At 38.4% G+C, this 14,299-nt stretch overlaps 1 protein-coding gene across 1 annotated transcript in view; it reads right to left on the reverse strand.

Annotated features, from left to right (window-relative positions):
• LOC122644110 (glycosyltransferase-like At2g41451) overlaps nucleotides 1-3,782 on the reverse strand; it is a 37,521-nt gene extending 33,739 nt beyond the window's left edge. The window contains exons 1-3 of the mRNA XM_043837710.1: nucleotides 3,378-3,782; nucleotides 2,279-2,428; nucleotides 2,075-2,127 (exon numbers count right to left, since the gene is read on the reverse strand). Of these exons, the coding sequence (XP_043693645.1) occupies nucleotides 2,075-2,127; nucleotides 2,279-2,428; nucleotides 3,378-3,713 (539 nt within the window). The 5' untranslated portion in view covers nucleotides 3,714-3,782. The remainder of the gene's footprint in view (nucleotides 1-2,074; nucleotides 2,128-2,278; nucleotides 2,429-3,377) is intronic.
• Between the last annotated feature and the right edge of the window lie 10,517 nt (nucleotides 3,783-14,299).

Here is a 14,299-nt window from a genome sequence, read left to right on the forward strand (position 1 = left end):
GCAGTCTTCAAACAAAAGGAGGTGTGCACCAAGTATCAGCAGAAAAAAACCCCAAAATAAAAGGAAGAATCGATCTACAACTGTATTCAGAAATCAATCTTCAAGGTTGGAGAAGCTCTGCCGGCAGAATTAGGGCACACCAAGGATCTGAAGTCTTCAAAGAGGTGATATGGAGAGCAGCATCTAAATCCTAAACAGATTCACCTCATAGATGCTGCCCTGAATGAGAGAGAAGAGCCGAGAGTGAGAAAGAAGAGAGAGCTGGAACCGTGGAGGGGAGGGGAGAAGAAAAAACAATAAAAAACTGAGAAGGCTGTTTATTCGATCAGAATAGGCTCTGATACCATGTAAACAGCTATGAAATCTGAATGCTTGAGTGATTAAAATAGATCACCCAGGCCCTTTATTTATACTAAACTGAATTACAATGAACCACAGTAGAAATAGAAATAAAACCCCAGTCCTAATCCTACTAGGAATTCCTAATACAACTAGGAATTCCAAAATAGGATTCGGCTGAAGGTAAAAAATAATAAAAAATAGGAAAAATAAAGTAAAGACAATCACAGCACTACTAGGACTACAATCATAGCACCACTAGGACTACAATCATAGCACCACTAGGACTAGTTACTATAATCATGTAACTAGCCTATCTCAACAGAAACATTCTCCAGGTCATAGTTATCAAGGCATCCAGGCTCCTTGGTTGGCCCACCATGTTGGTGTTGCCTTGATTTTGGACCCTCTCCAACACCTTGATAACTATGTTCCAGATCATTAATGTTTCTGGAAATTGTCTCAATACATGGTAGAAGCCTATCTAGTTCTATCTCTCCATTCCAAAACCTGGCTATCACCTATTCCATTGAAAGTCATCATCATCTACCTCTAACAAACAAAAAAGATATCTTTTCTTTCTTTCTTTCTTTCTAAAATGAATGTGTTTTTGATTAATTGTGTGGAGTTTATGATAAAGTTAGACTTTTAAGATTCAAGACACTATTTCTATTCCATGAATTTTTCCCTAATATTGATTAGATATTATTTATCTAGGAATTGTAATAATCCAATTGATCTTTATGTTCTTCCACCTGCATCTAAGAGAGAGACTTGGTGAAATAAAAATTGCTCCTATGGATGGTAAACAAGGCTACCAAAGATATACAGTTCTTTCTCTTACATGGAATATTGATATGGATAAGCTCCACATATCAATTAACAAGGAAGTACCCCAAGGTTTTAAGTATCCTTCCGTATCCGCCGATACGTATCGTATCTTTAAGGTACCGATAACGATACACCAACACCTAAAAAAATTTGGTATTAATACATGTAAGAAACCTCATCCATTATAATCAATTTAATGCACTTGTCACATCATACTTTATTCTCCTTTATATACAAGCTATATTTTACATACTACTTATTTATAGTGTTTTATGCTTCAAAATTGTATTTTGCATATATCTTCAGCATTTTCTTGACCAATTCCATACGTATCTTTAGCATATTTTGCGTCTCTCCAATACGATACAATACATCTCTTAAAGTCACCCCTTCCGATATGATACCTGATACCGATACTTTAAACATTGTTACCACCATCCTCCAATCTTACTCCATTTTAGTGGGTTTAGGAGAAGGCAAAGGAAGAAGAATGATCAACTGAATTGAGGGTTCTGTTAAATGGTAGTGCAAGATAGTTTCTCAAGTAGTAAATTTTCAGTCATAGCTTCATTAGTATCACAAACTTGTGGGTGGATTTTAAGGGACTTTGCAGAACTTATATTTGCCACTAAGTTGTTGATAGAAGGCTCCAGAAATGTGATATATACATGTGTATCATATATGTATGTAAAAGTAGAGCATGTAATCTGGACTGTATCTTTGATCCACCACACTAAACTCAATATAATCACTTGAAATTTTATTGCATTTCATTTGTTTTTTCTTTTTTACCTAGATTCAGAGAAAAACATATAAGCCCTGCCAAACCATCCCAACACACACAATGTAATATCAACTTATGCTAAAACTGGATCCAACTACACAAGTGGCGGCATGGACAAACCTTCTAGCTTGTTGCTCCTCTAGCTCTCGTGTTCTGTATATAACTTTCACACCCTGAAAGATGGAACAAATGAATATAATTCTAAAATGGTGAACCATAATCAAAAGAAGAAGGAAAGAGTCGGGATGGAGTTCCATTTTCCTATATAGACAGAAAAGAGAAGAAAACAGAAGACATAGACAGACAGACAGGATAGAAACTCACAGGAATTGATTCCAAGACATTAGACACAATGGGAGATGCAGCCTTCCCTTCCACAAATAGGAAGAAGGTTGAAACCCCCAAAACTTTATGATAAAAGATCCAAGGAAGAATCTGCTCCAAGCCAGCTGAAGTGCTCGTTGTAATACATATCTATATATTTAGCAACAAAATCGCAAATTAAGGTCATAAACACACTAATCATTCAAATGTAACATAAGTTATATTCATATATAAAATATACTCCTTGACATTGTAGAATTCATTAATTTCTGTAGCGCTTCAATTGGGTCCATGTACCAGTTGCAATAGACATACTGCTGTAAGTGGAGTTTTGTAATTTAGGTTATTCCTTATTCCTTACGTTTCCCCTTATAATGGTTGTTTCAAGTTGTCAGCCAGCTTAACAACCTTGACTAAACCATATAAAAACAGATCCTGAAAGGCAGAGAGCCAATTGGGTGTTGCTGACCGCAAATTTTCGGGATAAGACAAATTTCAAGTAGTAACCTTTGAATATGGATACTAGAATTCAATGTTCATCTACTAATTCTATTCAGGAACGTGTAAACTATCACGTCGCCAAGCATTTCTAAACTGAAAACATACAGTAGAAGTCAATTGTGCTTCTATGGCCGAAGTATGAGTTAAATGGAACAGTAAATCCCTAAACCGCTGAACCTCATCAAGTCTAATCCAGATAATGCCTTCACCTCCACTCCAGAACTGGTCATCCAAACAAAAGTACGGAAAATTACAAGTCCAAAAAATTCTGTAAGTCAACCACAATGATTCTCAAAAATGACTAGGACCTCGATGCCTACCCAGATCCCCAAATCGGCAGAGAAGAATCCAATTCCAACCCAAACCAGATCGGAACAAAACATATATCTCAGGAAACTACATTAATAGCCATTGCTTGCAGTGTAACCCCGTCCAACCGACAAAATTTCGAAGAATATCGATGAACTAATTTGTGCAGAGAAACCAGATCACCGAATAGGTTCCAACCCAAAACAACAGAAAATATGCAATTAATAAACCAAGATCAACAACCAAAACCCATCGACCAAATCCAATCAAATCCCTGAAGGAATCTCACCTTTGGTTTCAGATCGTCATTGTAATTGAATTTCCAATCACGGTAGTAAGGAAATGTGGGGGATGAACTCCGACCAAGAAGCTCGACACAATCAGAAGAAGACGACGAGCGAACAACTTCTTCAGGAGCCGAGCTTCCCATATCTCCAGGGAAACCGTGGCTGTCGGGAGACCAACGCGTTGTTGGGTCGTTGAGACCGCCTCTCCATTGAAGAACGAAAGCGAAGGCTGCGAGAGTCAGCGGCAGAACTGTAAGCACCAAAAGAAGCCTCGAACCGAAGTTCTGATTAGACGAAGATTGCGATGGTCTGGTTGCGTTGTACAGACCACCAGCCATGGAAAAAACACACTCACACACAGAGATTGAGAGACAGGGAGGAAGGAGAGCAGATAATGGAACCTTTTAAGCAATTGTAATAGAAAATCTTTTCCCTTACCAAACAAAAATATAGAAAATCTTTACAGATTTCTGAAACGGAGATTGAAAAGATTGAAAAACCTAAAAAAGGAACTTTTACGTGGGAGGAGTGAGAGAAGGACAGCTCTGTGCTCTCATAAAGGGAAAAAGTTTCCCACAATATACGGAGATTTGGATTTTTTTAATTATTTTTTCTTGACTCTATGATCCATCTAAATGATACTGTTTTTCATTCGACCATTGGAAAATAATAGTAATATTGATTCTGATCGGATGGTTGAATAGAAGTCTAGGTGGGAAATTCTTGTGAATTTTTTATTTTTTTTATTTTTTATTTTATTTTTTTTTTGAGTAATACTGAGAGAGAATGAGAAACTCCACCCTTAATCTTTTTTTTCTTTTTGGTAAGAACTCCATCCTTAACCTGAAACCATTAAATGCTGAGATCATCGAATATTAGATTTGGACTTATGAGATGAATTGTACGAGGTACAGGCAGACAGCAACGCCTTAATTCCCCTACCCGATACCTGGTGGGGATAATCAATCATTGTGTATCTCGTCAAATGGAGTTGACCAATTTCATAATCTTCATTCCTCCATCATTTTATTTATTTATTCAATAAAAATAGGGTAAATTATGAAACACCCCCTGAAAATAGATCGAATCTCAAGTCACCCCTTCTCATCTGAAAATACTCAGAACACCGCCTGCTTTAGAGTCTTGTATTACAGATTAGTCCGTGTTAGTTTTACATTGTTAACTTATGAAGTCAGTTGGTTAAATTTTTTTAAAACCCTAAACTACCCTTGACCAGTGTATAGTTACTATTTTGCCTTTGAAATCTAAAAACCCCTAAATTGATTTTCTTCCTCACACCACTTTCTTCCTCATATGACTTGCAAGTCAATCTTCGCCAAGGAAAAAACACCCATCCAAATCTACTCTCCTTTTGATTAAAAATTTGAGATCAATATCTATCCAGTAGGTCCACAGCTTCAAAGTTGAAGAGATTAAGAACACCAATGGACTGTGACTTAGAGGTAGAGATGCGCCTAAGCAGGATGGATTGGCTGGAATCCGTTGATAAAGATTTTCAAGGTTGAATGTATCGATAGAGCAGTACATAGAGCCGATGACTTCTACGATGGTGGATTCAGAAATGAACATGTCCCCAAGAACGCCATGAACACCTCGAATGAAGTGGGAAGACTGGTTTTCAAAGAAGGATTCAATGTATAGGGAATCAGGGTCAAGCCTTTAATCATTTCCTACCGATATATTGGTTGATATTCTTTGTTGCTTGAAGAAGAGACCAAGGAGAGAAGGTTGGAATTTTGCTGGAAAGTGAAGACCAAGAGAGAAATCTGGTTTGCGGAATTCTTGAACTGTGCAGATCGATCAGTTCAAATAGTGAGTTCAAAGTTCTAATCAAGGTTGTTTCATATTAATATTACCCAGAGAGAGAGAGAGAGAGGAGAGCTATTGAGGAGAAGGTTGTGACTGTCTCCGAGAGTTACAAAAGATAGAGAGAGAGAGAGGAGAGATGGAGAGTTAGGATTGAAACCATTGGTTGGGTTAGGTTACAAAAGGGGGAAAATTATCCTCTCCAATTCCCTATAGCTTGGTAGTGCGGTAGTGCTTGTGTGGATGTTTGACACGTGGCAGCTCAGACATCCAATGGTCCGAGCTCATTGACTATGTTGAGCTCAGACCGTTGGATGTCCGAGCTGCCACGTGTCAGACATCCACACTAGCACTGCTGTGCTACCGAGCTATAGGGAATTCGAGAGGATAATAATCCTACAAAGGGATGGGTTTAGGTTAAATATGACATTTCACTTTTTTGTTTGACTTAAGATAATACCATTAGTGTAGAGGGGAACAGTTGAGTATTTTTAGATACGAGGGGGTGACTTGAAATTCGATCCATTTTCAAGGGGTGTTTCATAATTTACCCATAAAAATAAAGTGAAGTAGCTTTCTGTTCGAGAGTGTGGAGGCAGAGGTGTCTTTTCATATGGGGAGGATAGACTCATGGAAGTGCTGGCATAGGCCACACTCCCGAACAAAGAATTTTCTCCCAAAAATAAATTTTATTTACTTATTGTGATAGGCCCCACATCAGGTCAGACAAGGACCCACAGAGACAAGAGAGGGATCTACAAGGGGTAGATTAAAGGATCCGGCTCCTCTCCAAGGAGCTCAGCGCCCAAGGAGTGCCCGGGGGCATCCAAGGGCTGGGCTGTGCCGCACACATCCCAGTGTGTGCCCAGTCAGCCATCGGGATGTGTGTGGCACAACCCAATGGTTCGATGCCCTCCCTAAAGAGGAGCTCAATCCTAGATTAAGCATCTCTTGGATTTTTTTGTATTTTTTATTTTTGGGGTACGCATCTCTCTGTATGAGAGCGTGGCCTTTGTGCCAGCATGGGACCAATGGCAGTGTGTGAAGTTTGCCTTTAATGGGGGCAGGGTGATCATTTCTCCCCATCCTGTGTATGGGCACAGGAGCCATGCTCTCAGAGAGAGAGAGAGAGAGAGAGAGTCCTTTTCCTCTTTTAAAGATTTTTACTAAACTTATTAGCTATTGGACAAGGTTATAAGTAACCCTATCAATATCTGAATTAATCTCGACCGATATCGATTTAATACCAATACAGATCAGGTAGTATCATGTTGATATTTCTAGTTTTGGACCGAATACTATTTATTCCCTATTTTTTGGGTTAGACGTGTCCTGGGTTGGTTTGCTTTATCTGACCCGGTTTGGGTTTTGATCAGGATTGGTTCACTTTTGGATGAGTTTTGACGGTTGTGGAGTTTAGACGTACCCACGATGCCAAGGAGTTGCAATTAGCCAGTCCTGTATAAAAGGGAAGCCAACGGAAAGACAGGGATCCAAGATCAAACTCTACAAGTTTACCTATTTCTTAGGAGTAGGAGTAAAGTAATTTAGAATAGTTTTCTCTTCGTCTTTGTAAAACCACTTGCGAGGCTTGCAATGTTCGGTGCTTTGATTTACGAACTACAGAAAGTTTGTTTGACATCATTCCTTGCGTCAATCTTTCATTTTGTTTATGTGGCTACATTTGGAAGTCCTTGGAGAACCAAGGCCAGAGGTGAATCCTCTTCGCCTGACATTAACGTTTGTTCCTGAACTTGAGTGGTCCATGTTGGCCGAGAGAATACAGGGAAACATTTTTGGCATACCCAGTGGGACCCTCCTCAATGGCTCATAGAATGAACACGTAAGCAAATTCTCAAAACGAGAAAGGAGCAGCGTTCCAATTCGGTGGGGAGTGAAGAACAGCAAGTTGTAATGGTACCATGAGATAAGCTAGAGCAGGATGTTGCTCGGCAGTTGGTAGTAGCGTTGTAAGGTTGTTTAAGCCCTATTACTGAAGAGATGCGTCAGATTGCGGTTGAAATGACCCAATCCTATAATGGGCAACAAGCCCGTATTGAACAACTTGTCATGCTTGTGACGAATTAACAATAGTCACAGGTAGGCGGTCACAATCAAGCAACTCAAGTGCCTGTTACAATTAGTGGGAGCAATGGTCAAGCAATTGATTAGGCCGTACAAGCCGCTGTTGTGACACAGCCCAGTGTTGTTAATGCTCTTCAAGATCCAATGATTCATGTTATTCATCCTATTGTGAGTGGAGCAAACGTTCTACCACTTACTGGTGGAAACATCGGAGCACAAGCACAAGTGTTTGGACGTGGAAATCCTAGCTTCAACCAGAGGCCAAATATTCCAGATCAAGATTGGCCATATATAGACCAAAATCTTCCTCAGATTGGTCAACCAGATGTGTATGAGAGACGTCAAATGGTGGGACCGACTAACCCAATAAATCAGGTATTACTAGATCAAAGGGAGTTAATTCATTTAATTTAAGAACAAATTAACCCATTGTTTAGACCAATCACACGTCCAATGTACAGGAAACCATATCCTGAAAATTTGGATCAAATAGATCTTGGTCGAACTTTAAAAATTCCTAAGTTCACTAAGTTTTCAGGTAAAGACAATGTGTCAGCTGTTGACATATTGCAAGGTTTACTCTCCAATGTGGGACCCAGGGGGCAAATGAGGTTGTCAAGTTAAGGCTTTTTCCTAACTCTTCGACTGGCTCAGCTTTTACTTGGTATATTAATTTACCAACGAATTCGGTACAGAACCGGAGGGAAATGGAAGACCGTTTCCATGCCCAATTTTACCAAACTGAGCCTACAGTATCTGTGGCCGATTTGGCAAGAATGTGCAAGTTGCCAAATGAATCAGTAGATAAATTTGTAAATAGATTCAAGCTTGCATGGTATAAGTGTCCTACCGTTTTGCAAGAAGTTGAGTATACCAAAATGGCTCTTGGTGGCTTGACTTTTGAATTAAGGAAAAGATTTGCCGGTCAGGAATTCTCTGATCTTAGTCAGCTTGTTGCACACGCAACAAGCTATGAAATTATTCTTCGAGAGGAAGAAAATCATAAGGCCTCATTTTTGGGAACCTATTATAAGCAGCCAAGTTACGATTTGGCACTTATGGGTTCTGTAGATCATAAGACCGTTAGCTTTGTTGATTTCGGTTCTAATGATAGATGAAGTGAGTGTGGCATAAATCGTGTCAGGAAACCTTATGCATGCAAGGTTTTAGTCTGTTATGATGAACGGTTAAGGTCAAACACTCCGCCAAGACTAGTGCAGGCTAAAAGTTTTGACTCTAGGAATAGGTATTCCTATGATATAACTAAAGAAGAGGCAATTTTTTATCAACTGCTTAAGGATAAGTAGATTAAGTTGTCCGAGGAGCACCAAATTCAATCTACGGAGGAAATCAAAGATAAAAGGTATTGCAAATGGCATAACTCTTATACATACTATACTAATGGCTGTATTGTATTGTGTATGGCTTTGCAACGAGCAATTAATGACGGCTATTTGAAGTTCCCAGAGATAGATAAAGGGATTATGGTGGTGGATAAAGACTCGTTTCCAGCAATGGTCAACATGGTAGGCGTGGAATTATCAGGAGCACAATCTTCTAAGAAAGGCAGCCCTATAGTCACTTTGCGGCATTTGCAACAACATGCCGAAGGGAACATAATGGTTAATGTGGCAGATTCGAAAAAAAGAAAACAATTTTCATTGGGGAGTTTGCACTCAGTGTAAATAGTTGTTCTAAGATCGGGATAAGCAGAAGAAAGAGGTGCACACCATCGAGCCTAGCAAAAAACCTTCTGATAAGCACGGCTGGTCTATTCCAATGGCTCTCGCTTATGATTAGGATAGAAGAACATAAAAGAATATTGATAGTTGGTCTCATGACCGATATGAAAGATTCTAAAAAGAGTTTGGTGATCAAAGAGAATGTTATGGTCGTTTTGACCAGTACCGATGGTCCAGCCAGAATAGACTTTCTTGCTCACTATGGTTAAGGGACACTCAAATGCCTCTGCAAAGTCGGTCAAGGGGAGAAAAGAGACCGACTCGTGTTTCGGTCAAAGATCGTATTTTTAGACTACCGATTTCAAAGTTAGGATGGCTCGAATCAATTTTAACTAAGCCTTCAAGAAGGAATGTTCAAGAAAGGTCAGAAATATGTGACCAAAGTGAATATCGTCGTTTGGTAAGCCTAGAATAGAAGAACAAGGGAAAGGACGTTGGAATTTTGTCAGACACCCAAAATTTCCTTTTGATGGTGGAGATGGGATGACAAAAACACAAAAAAATACGTTGGTAGAGGTAACAGGCTGCAGCACGTCGACAACAAGGAGTCCGAAGACATGAAGAGAAGGAGAAGCAAGACCAAGAGCAAGGACCACAAATGAAGGGGCCTCTGTTGGCTCCGCACCCGGATCAGGGTTTGCAAGTGGAGAAATCACCTCAGCCAAGTGTTAAGATTCTTCGGAGGGAAGTTAGTAAAAGCCAATCTACAAATAAGGAATCTAAAAAGGGGAAAGAAAGGCGTGAAGATGAAAGCTGCGAAGTTGAACAAGAGGTAAAAGGCAAGGAGAAGTTAGAAGAAGAGGACTCTAACAATTCTGAGTTCTCGTCCCTTAAAGGTACTTCTAATTATTCTCCACAGGAATATACTGATGACATAGAGTTCCATGAGTATGTAAAGCTTTTGATCGGAGCAGCTCCTGTTAATGTGCCGATAAATATGGTGTATGTTCTACCTATAATTTTTCGTTCAAATCCAGAATAGGAATATCCATTGGATGAGGGGGTTATTGAAGAAGAAGATGGACCAGAGATTATCGGGCATGAAATCAATAATCTCTTTGACACTTGACAGATGGATGATGAGTTTCGGTCAATGGATGGAGTTCATCTGACTGAAATCAAACGGGCAATAAAGCAACAGGTAGGCATCAGACATACTATAGTAGAAGACCGACCATGGGTCCTTTTTGAAAATCCGATAAAGGAAATGACTCAGCATTTGAAGCCTTTGTATGTTAGTTCTCAAATGGATGGTAAGCCCGTAGCAAGGGTGCTTATTGATAATGGAGCAACGGTAAACATTCTTCCTGCGTATGTTAAAGAGGCTGAATAAGGGTGAATATGACTAGATTAAGGCCGACATTGCAGTTACGAATTTCTTAGGAGGGGCTACTAGACCAAAAGGCATACTCCCTATGGAATTGAGAATAGGAGATCGTGTATCGATGACAGCCTTTTTTTGTCATGGATGCAATGGCCAATAATAATGCTCTTCTTGGCCGAGATTGGGTTTTCGCAAATGGTTGCTTTCCTTCGTCTTTACATCAGGTTTTGGTATTCTGGACAGCTGGAGGTTTAATAGAGTGGGTAGCAGCAGACAACAGACCTTTCTTAGTCAATGTCAATCATGCAGATGCTCAGTTTTAAGAAGGAAAGATTGGTCCAATCAAGTTTATTGGGGAAGATGAGCATGAGAAACCTACTGCAATGAGTGCCACTACAACGCTGTTGGAAGATGGACAACTTTGTCATGCTCTAGATGAATTGTTCAGGCCGTCTTGCATAGAAAGGCCAAGTTTGGAATTTAAAAGACTAGATGGTTGATCAGGACCAGAAGTATAAAGACGTAGAAGATATGGTCTTCTCCTTTAGTCTATCCTCCATGGTCTTTGCCTTATCGACCATCTGTGCGTAGTGTCACTACAACAAATATGGTTTTTTGCTACGAAACATTTCCGTCGTAAAAACTCTTTTCCGTCACAAATGTTTCATATCCGACGGTAAATTTCGGTCGCACATCCGTCGGATAGACTTCCGTCGTATCCAAATATGACAATAAAATAGCCACTGTCGGTTCTGTGAGTTTTTACGACGTATACAAAATTCCATGGCATAAAATAAAATATATACGACAGTAACAAAATACCATCGTTTAAAATTAAATATATACAATGGATATAAAATACTGTTGCTTATAATGAGGTGTATACATTATAGTATTATACTAGTGTTTATATGACAGAAATAAATTTCCATCGTTAATAGTATGACATTTTAAAAAAAATTTTGAATTTGCAAAATAAATTCCTATAAATACATCTGCTGAAGAAGGGGAGATAAATTTCACTAAAGCCCAACATCCATTAACATCCATATTACTCATGCCAACGTCTACTAACATTTATTTCACTACTATCCAACATCAAGCCAATATGAAGTAACAACAAAATGACAATCCATTTCACAAAACATCTTTTTCATTATGAAGAAGAATATAGCACTAGAACAAGGGGAGAGTAGCATCCTACAAAGTAATCGAAAAATATATACACTTGCAAATTAGATGTTCCTTCAATTAGTAATTTCATCATTGCTGAACGCTAAGATTCACAAGGCTTCACTCTTGCAACAACAAAGTTGAAGGATTTTAAGTCATACCTGCAACAATATTTCATTTTCTATTAGATAAGCTCACTCACATACTTAAAGAGCAAAGTGCATGTTGCCATGCTGTTTCTCAACCGGCACAACTCAAATGAAAAGAAACACCAACTACAATGTCGTGTTAAATTTGGATCCCCTACATTCCATAACTTGCTCTATTTTAGTCTCAGTGAAGTCACAACATTCAAAATTCAATCTAACATCAAACTGCATTAGAGAACTCTTTTAGTTTTAAATAAAAGTCTAAGCTCCATCAGATTTTCTGATAACTTCTATATTACGAAATTCAAGGTGTAGAGAAGTTTACCTGTACAAATAGACTTAAAAAATATAAGCCAAAGAGTCTACAATTGCTTCAATTATCAGTTGTCCAATAAATAGAGAGAAAAATCAGTATATAGAGTACTTCAGTAAACAAACCAACAAAGTTTAATAATTTTCTAACTTGGTTGATTTGCATCATAACCTAGTCAAAACCTCCATTCATCATGCAGGGCCACAACAAAAATTTTGGAACTCGTAGCTGTATACATTGTCAAATTTCTTCCTAAAGTGGTAAAACAAGTAGGTTGCACCATCAAGGTTCCCTAGTTGTCGAATATAGAATATCTAATGAGTCAATAACAAAAAGAGAAACTACAAGGAAATAAGTCTTCTCCATAAACAACATTAAATCCATAAATAGACAACTTTATTCCTTAATGCAGGAGAAGAGAGTAGGAGAAAAAATATTTTATTTTTCTCGTAGAATAATGTTGAAGCAACAAGCAAACATAGTTTCCCTAACTTAAAAATCAGAAAAGCACTGAAGAAGAAGCCAACAGTAGGAGAAAAAAAATTTTGTTTGTTGTAAAACTCAATTATAAAACTAAGAATGCCTGAACATACTTAATGTCCTTTATATAGACCTCTAAAACTTAAAAATTCCATTAGAACCCAAACTATCTAAAAGACAATTTAGGAATCTGTGACTAAATTACAAACCAAATAAGCCAATAGGAGTAAGAACACACACGCACATAGAGGCTTTACCCTTTCTTTCACAGAGAGTCTGTTTTTAGACTTGAACCCGTGACCACTTGGTCACAATGGGCTATTGAGCAACCGTACCATAGCACCAAGGCCCACCCTTGAGGACGAAAATCTCAATCCAACTAGGAATTTCAATAGGAACTCTAAATCTGTTTTCTAGAGCTTGATTCTAGTTGGGACTAATCTGGAATGGGAATCCGTCTCTTTTCTTTATTTTGTGTTTTTAGGTAGGTACAGACATGTTATTAAGCTGCAATCTCTTATCCATCCATTATAGCTGTTGTATCGAAAACATCATGTCCTCTATGGACGATGTGATCATCGATGGGGATTACCATTGTTGCAGGATCAATCGTGATTCCACCAAAGATGCTGGAGTACATAGGCAAGAAAAGCTGGCTTTTCTGTTCTCATGGTTTGCTTTTTTTAACCTTTCCATAACCTTAGAATACATAAAATTAATGATATTTCAGACAATCAATGGTGATAGATGAAATCTAAAAAGGATTAAAATGTGAAAGATAGGGGTGGGGGGGGGGGGGGAGGAGAAGAAGATAAATAGAAAACAAAAAAATTAAAGACAATGGAGCACATGGAAGATATATTAACTCAAGGAACTTAGTCAATGAACCCAAAAACAGCGGAATAAATAGAAAGCAAAAAACTTAAAGACAAAGATTTGTTTAACAAGAGAACAAGTGAGATCTTACCGAAGGTGTTTCATTGCTACTAGGAACCACATTGATTCCTGAGAAGAGTACCCAGCTGTGGCTGCAACGGTTGCTAATTGGAAGATACAAAACAGCCCCTTGTGATTCAAAAAATCCAAGGAGCTTGCTGAGATTTTTTTTCATCCTCTTTGATCTGCATATCCACCAAACAGTTGCTGCTGATTTTTTAATGCTTAATCAACTCAACAACCCCTTCCTGTGATGGTGTTTTGGTGCTGATCCAACAGCTGAGTTCTCCAATATTACTTAGTTACTAGTTCTGAATCCTACTTTCTAATTCCATGACTTGTTTATATCTAAGCATCTAACCACTAACTTTTGCTGAGATATTGAAGACTGTTTTATTCCCTTACTACCTACCTTCAACCAATGTATATGATCCCAACTAGGAAGTCTAGTTTCTATTTTGGTGGTTGGTTATTTCTGTCAGAAGTTCACTCTAAAACTATTAACCGACAATCAAGTTCTAGCATTGTTAATGTTCTATTTTGGTGGTTGGTTATTTTCTCCCCCTTCTATTTTGGATCCCACATTGTCCCTAAGATACACTCCTGCATTTGAAAATTGAATGAAAACAACCAGTGATTTCTCCATCCCGGAGATATGACAACTGACCAAATTCCATTTTCCCTCTATCACCCTCTAGAGGGAAAAAATTGGCTTTTAAACAATGAAGCCTTCTAATTAAGTTTTAACCCAATTTAAGGTCCTAATTAGGATTGATAAAAATTGTCATTTGAAAAGAACTTGCCAATTCAATCAATTAATCAGGTAATTACCACACACCACCAAATGGAAATGAAATAACAAATTGGTAAAGTTGGGTGTATATACATTGTGGAT

The sequence above is a fragment of the Telopea speciosissima genome, chromosome 10, assembly GCF_018873765.1.
Source record: "Telopea speciosissima isolate NSW1024214 ecotype Mountain lineage chromosome 10, Tspe_v1, whole genome shotgun sequence".
NCBI classification, from domain to species: Eukaryota; Viridiplantae; Streptophyta; class Magnoliopsida; order Proteales; family Proteaceae; genus Telopea; species Telopea speciosissima.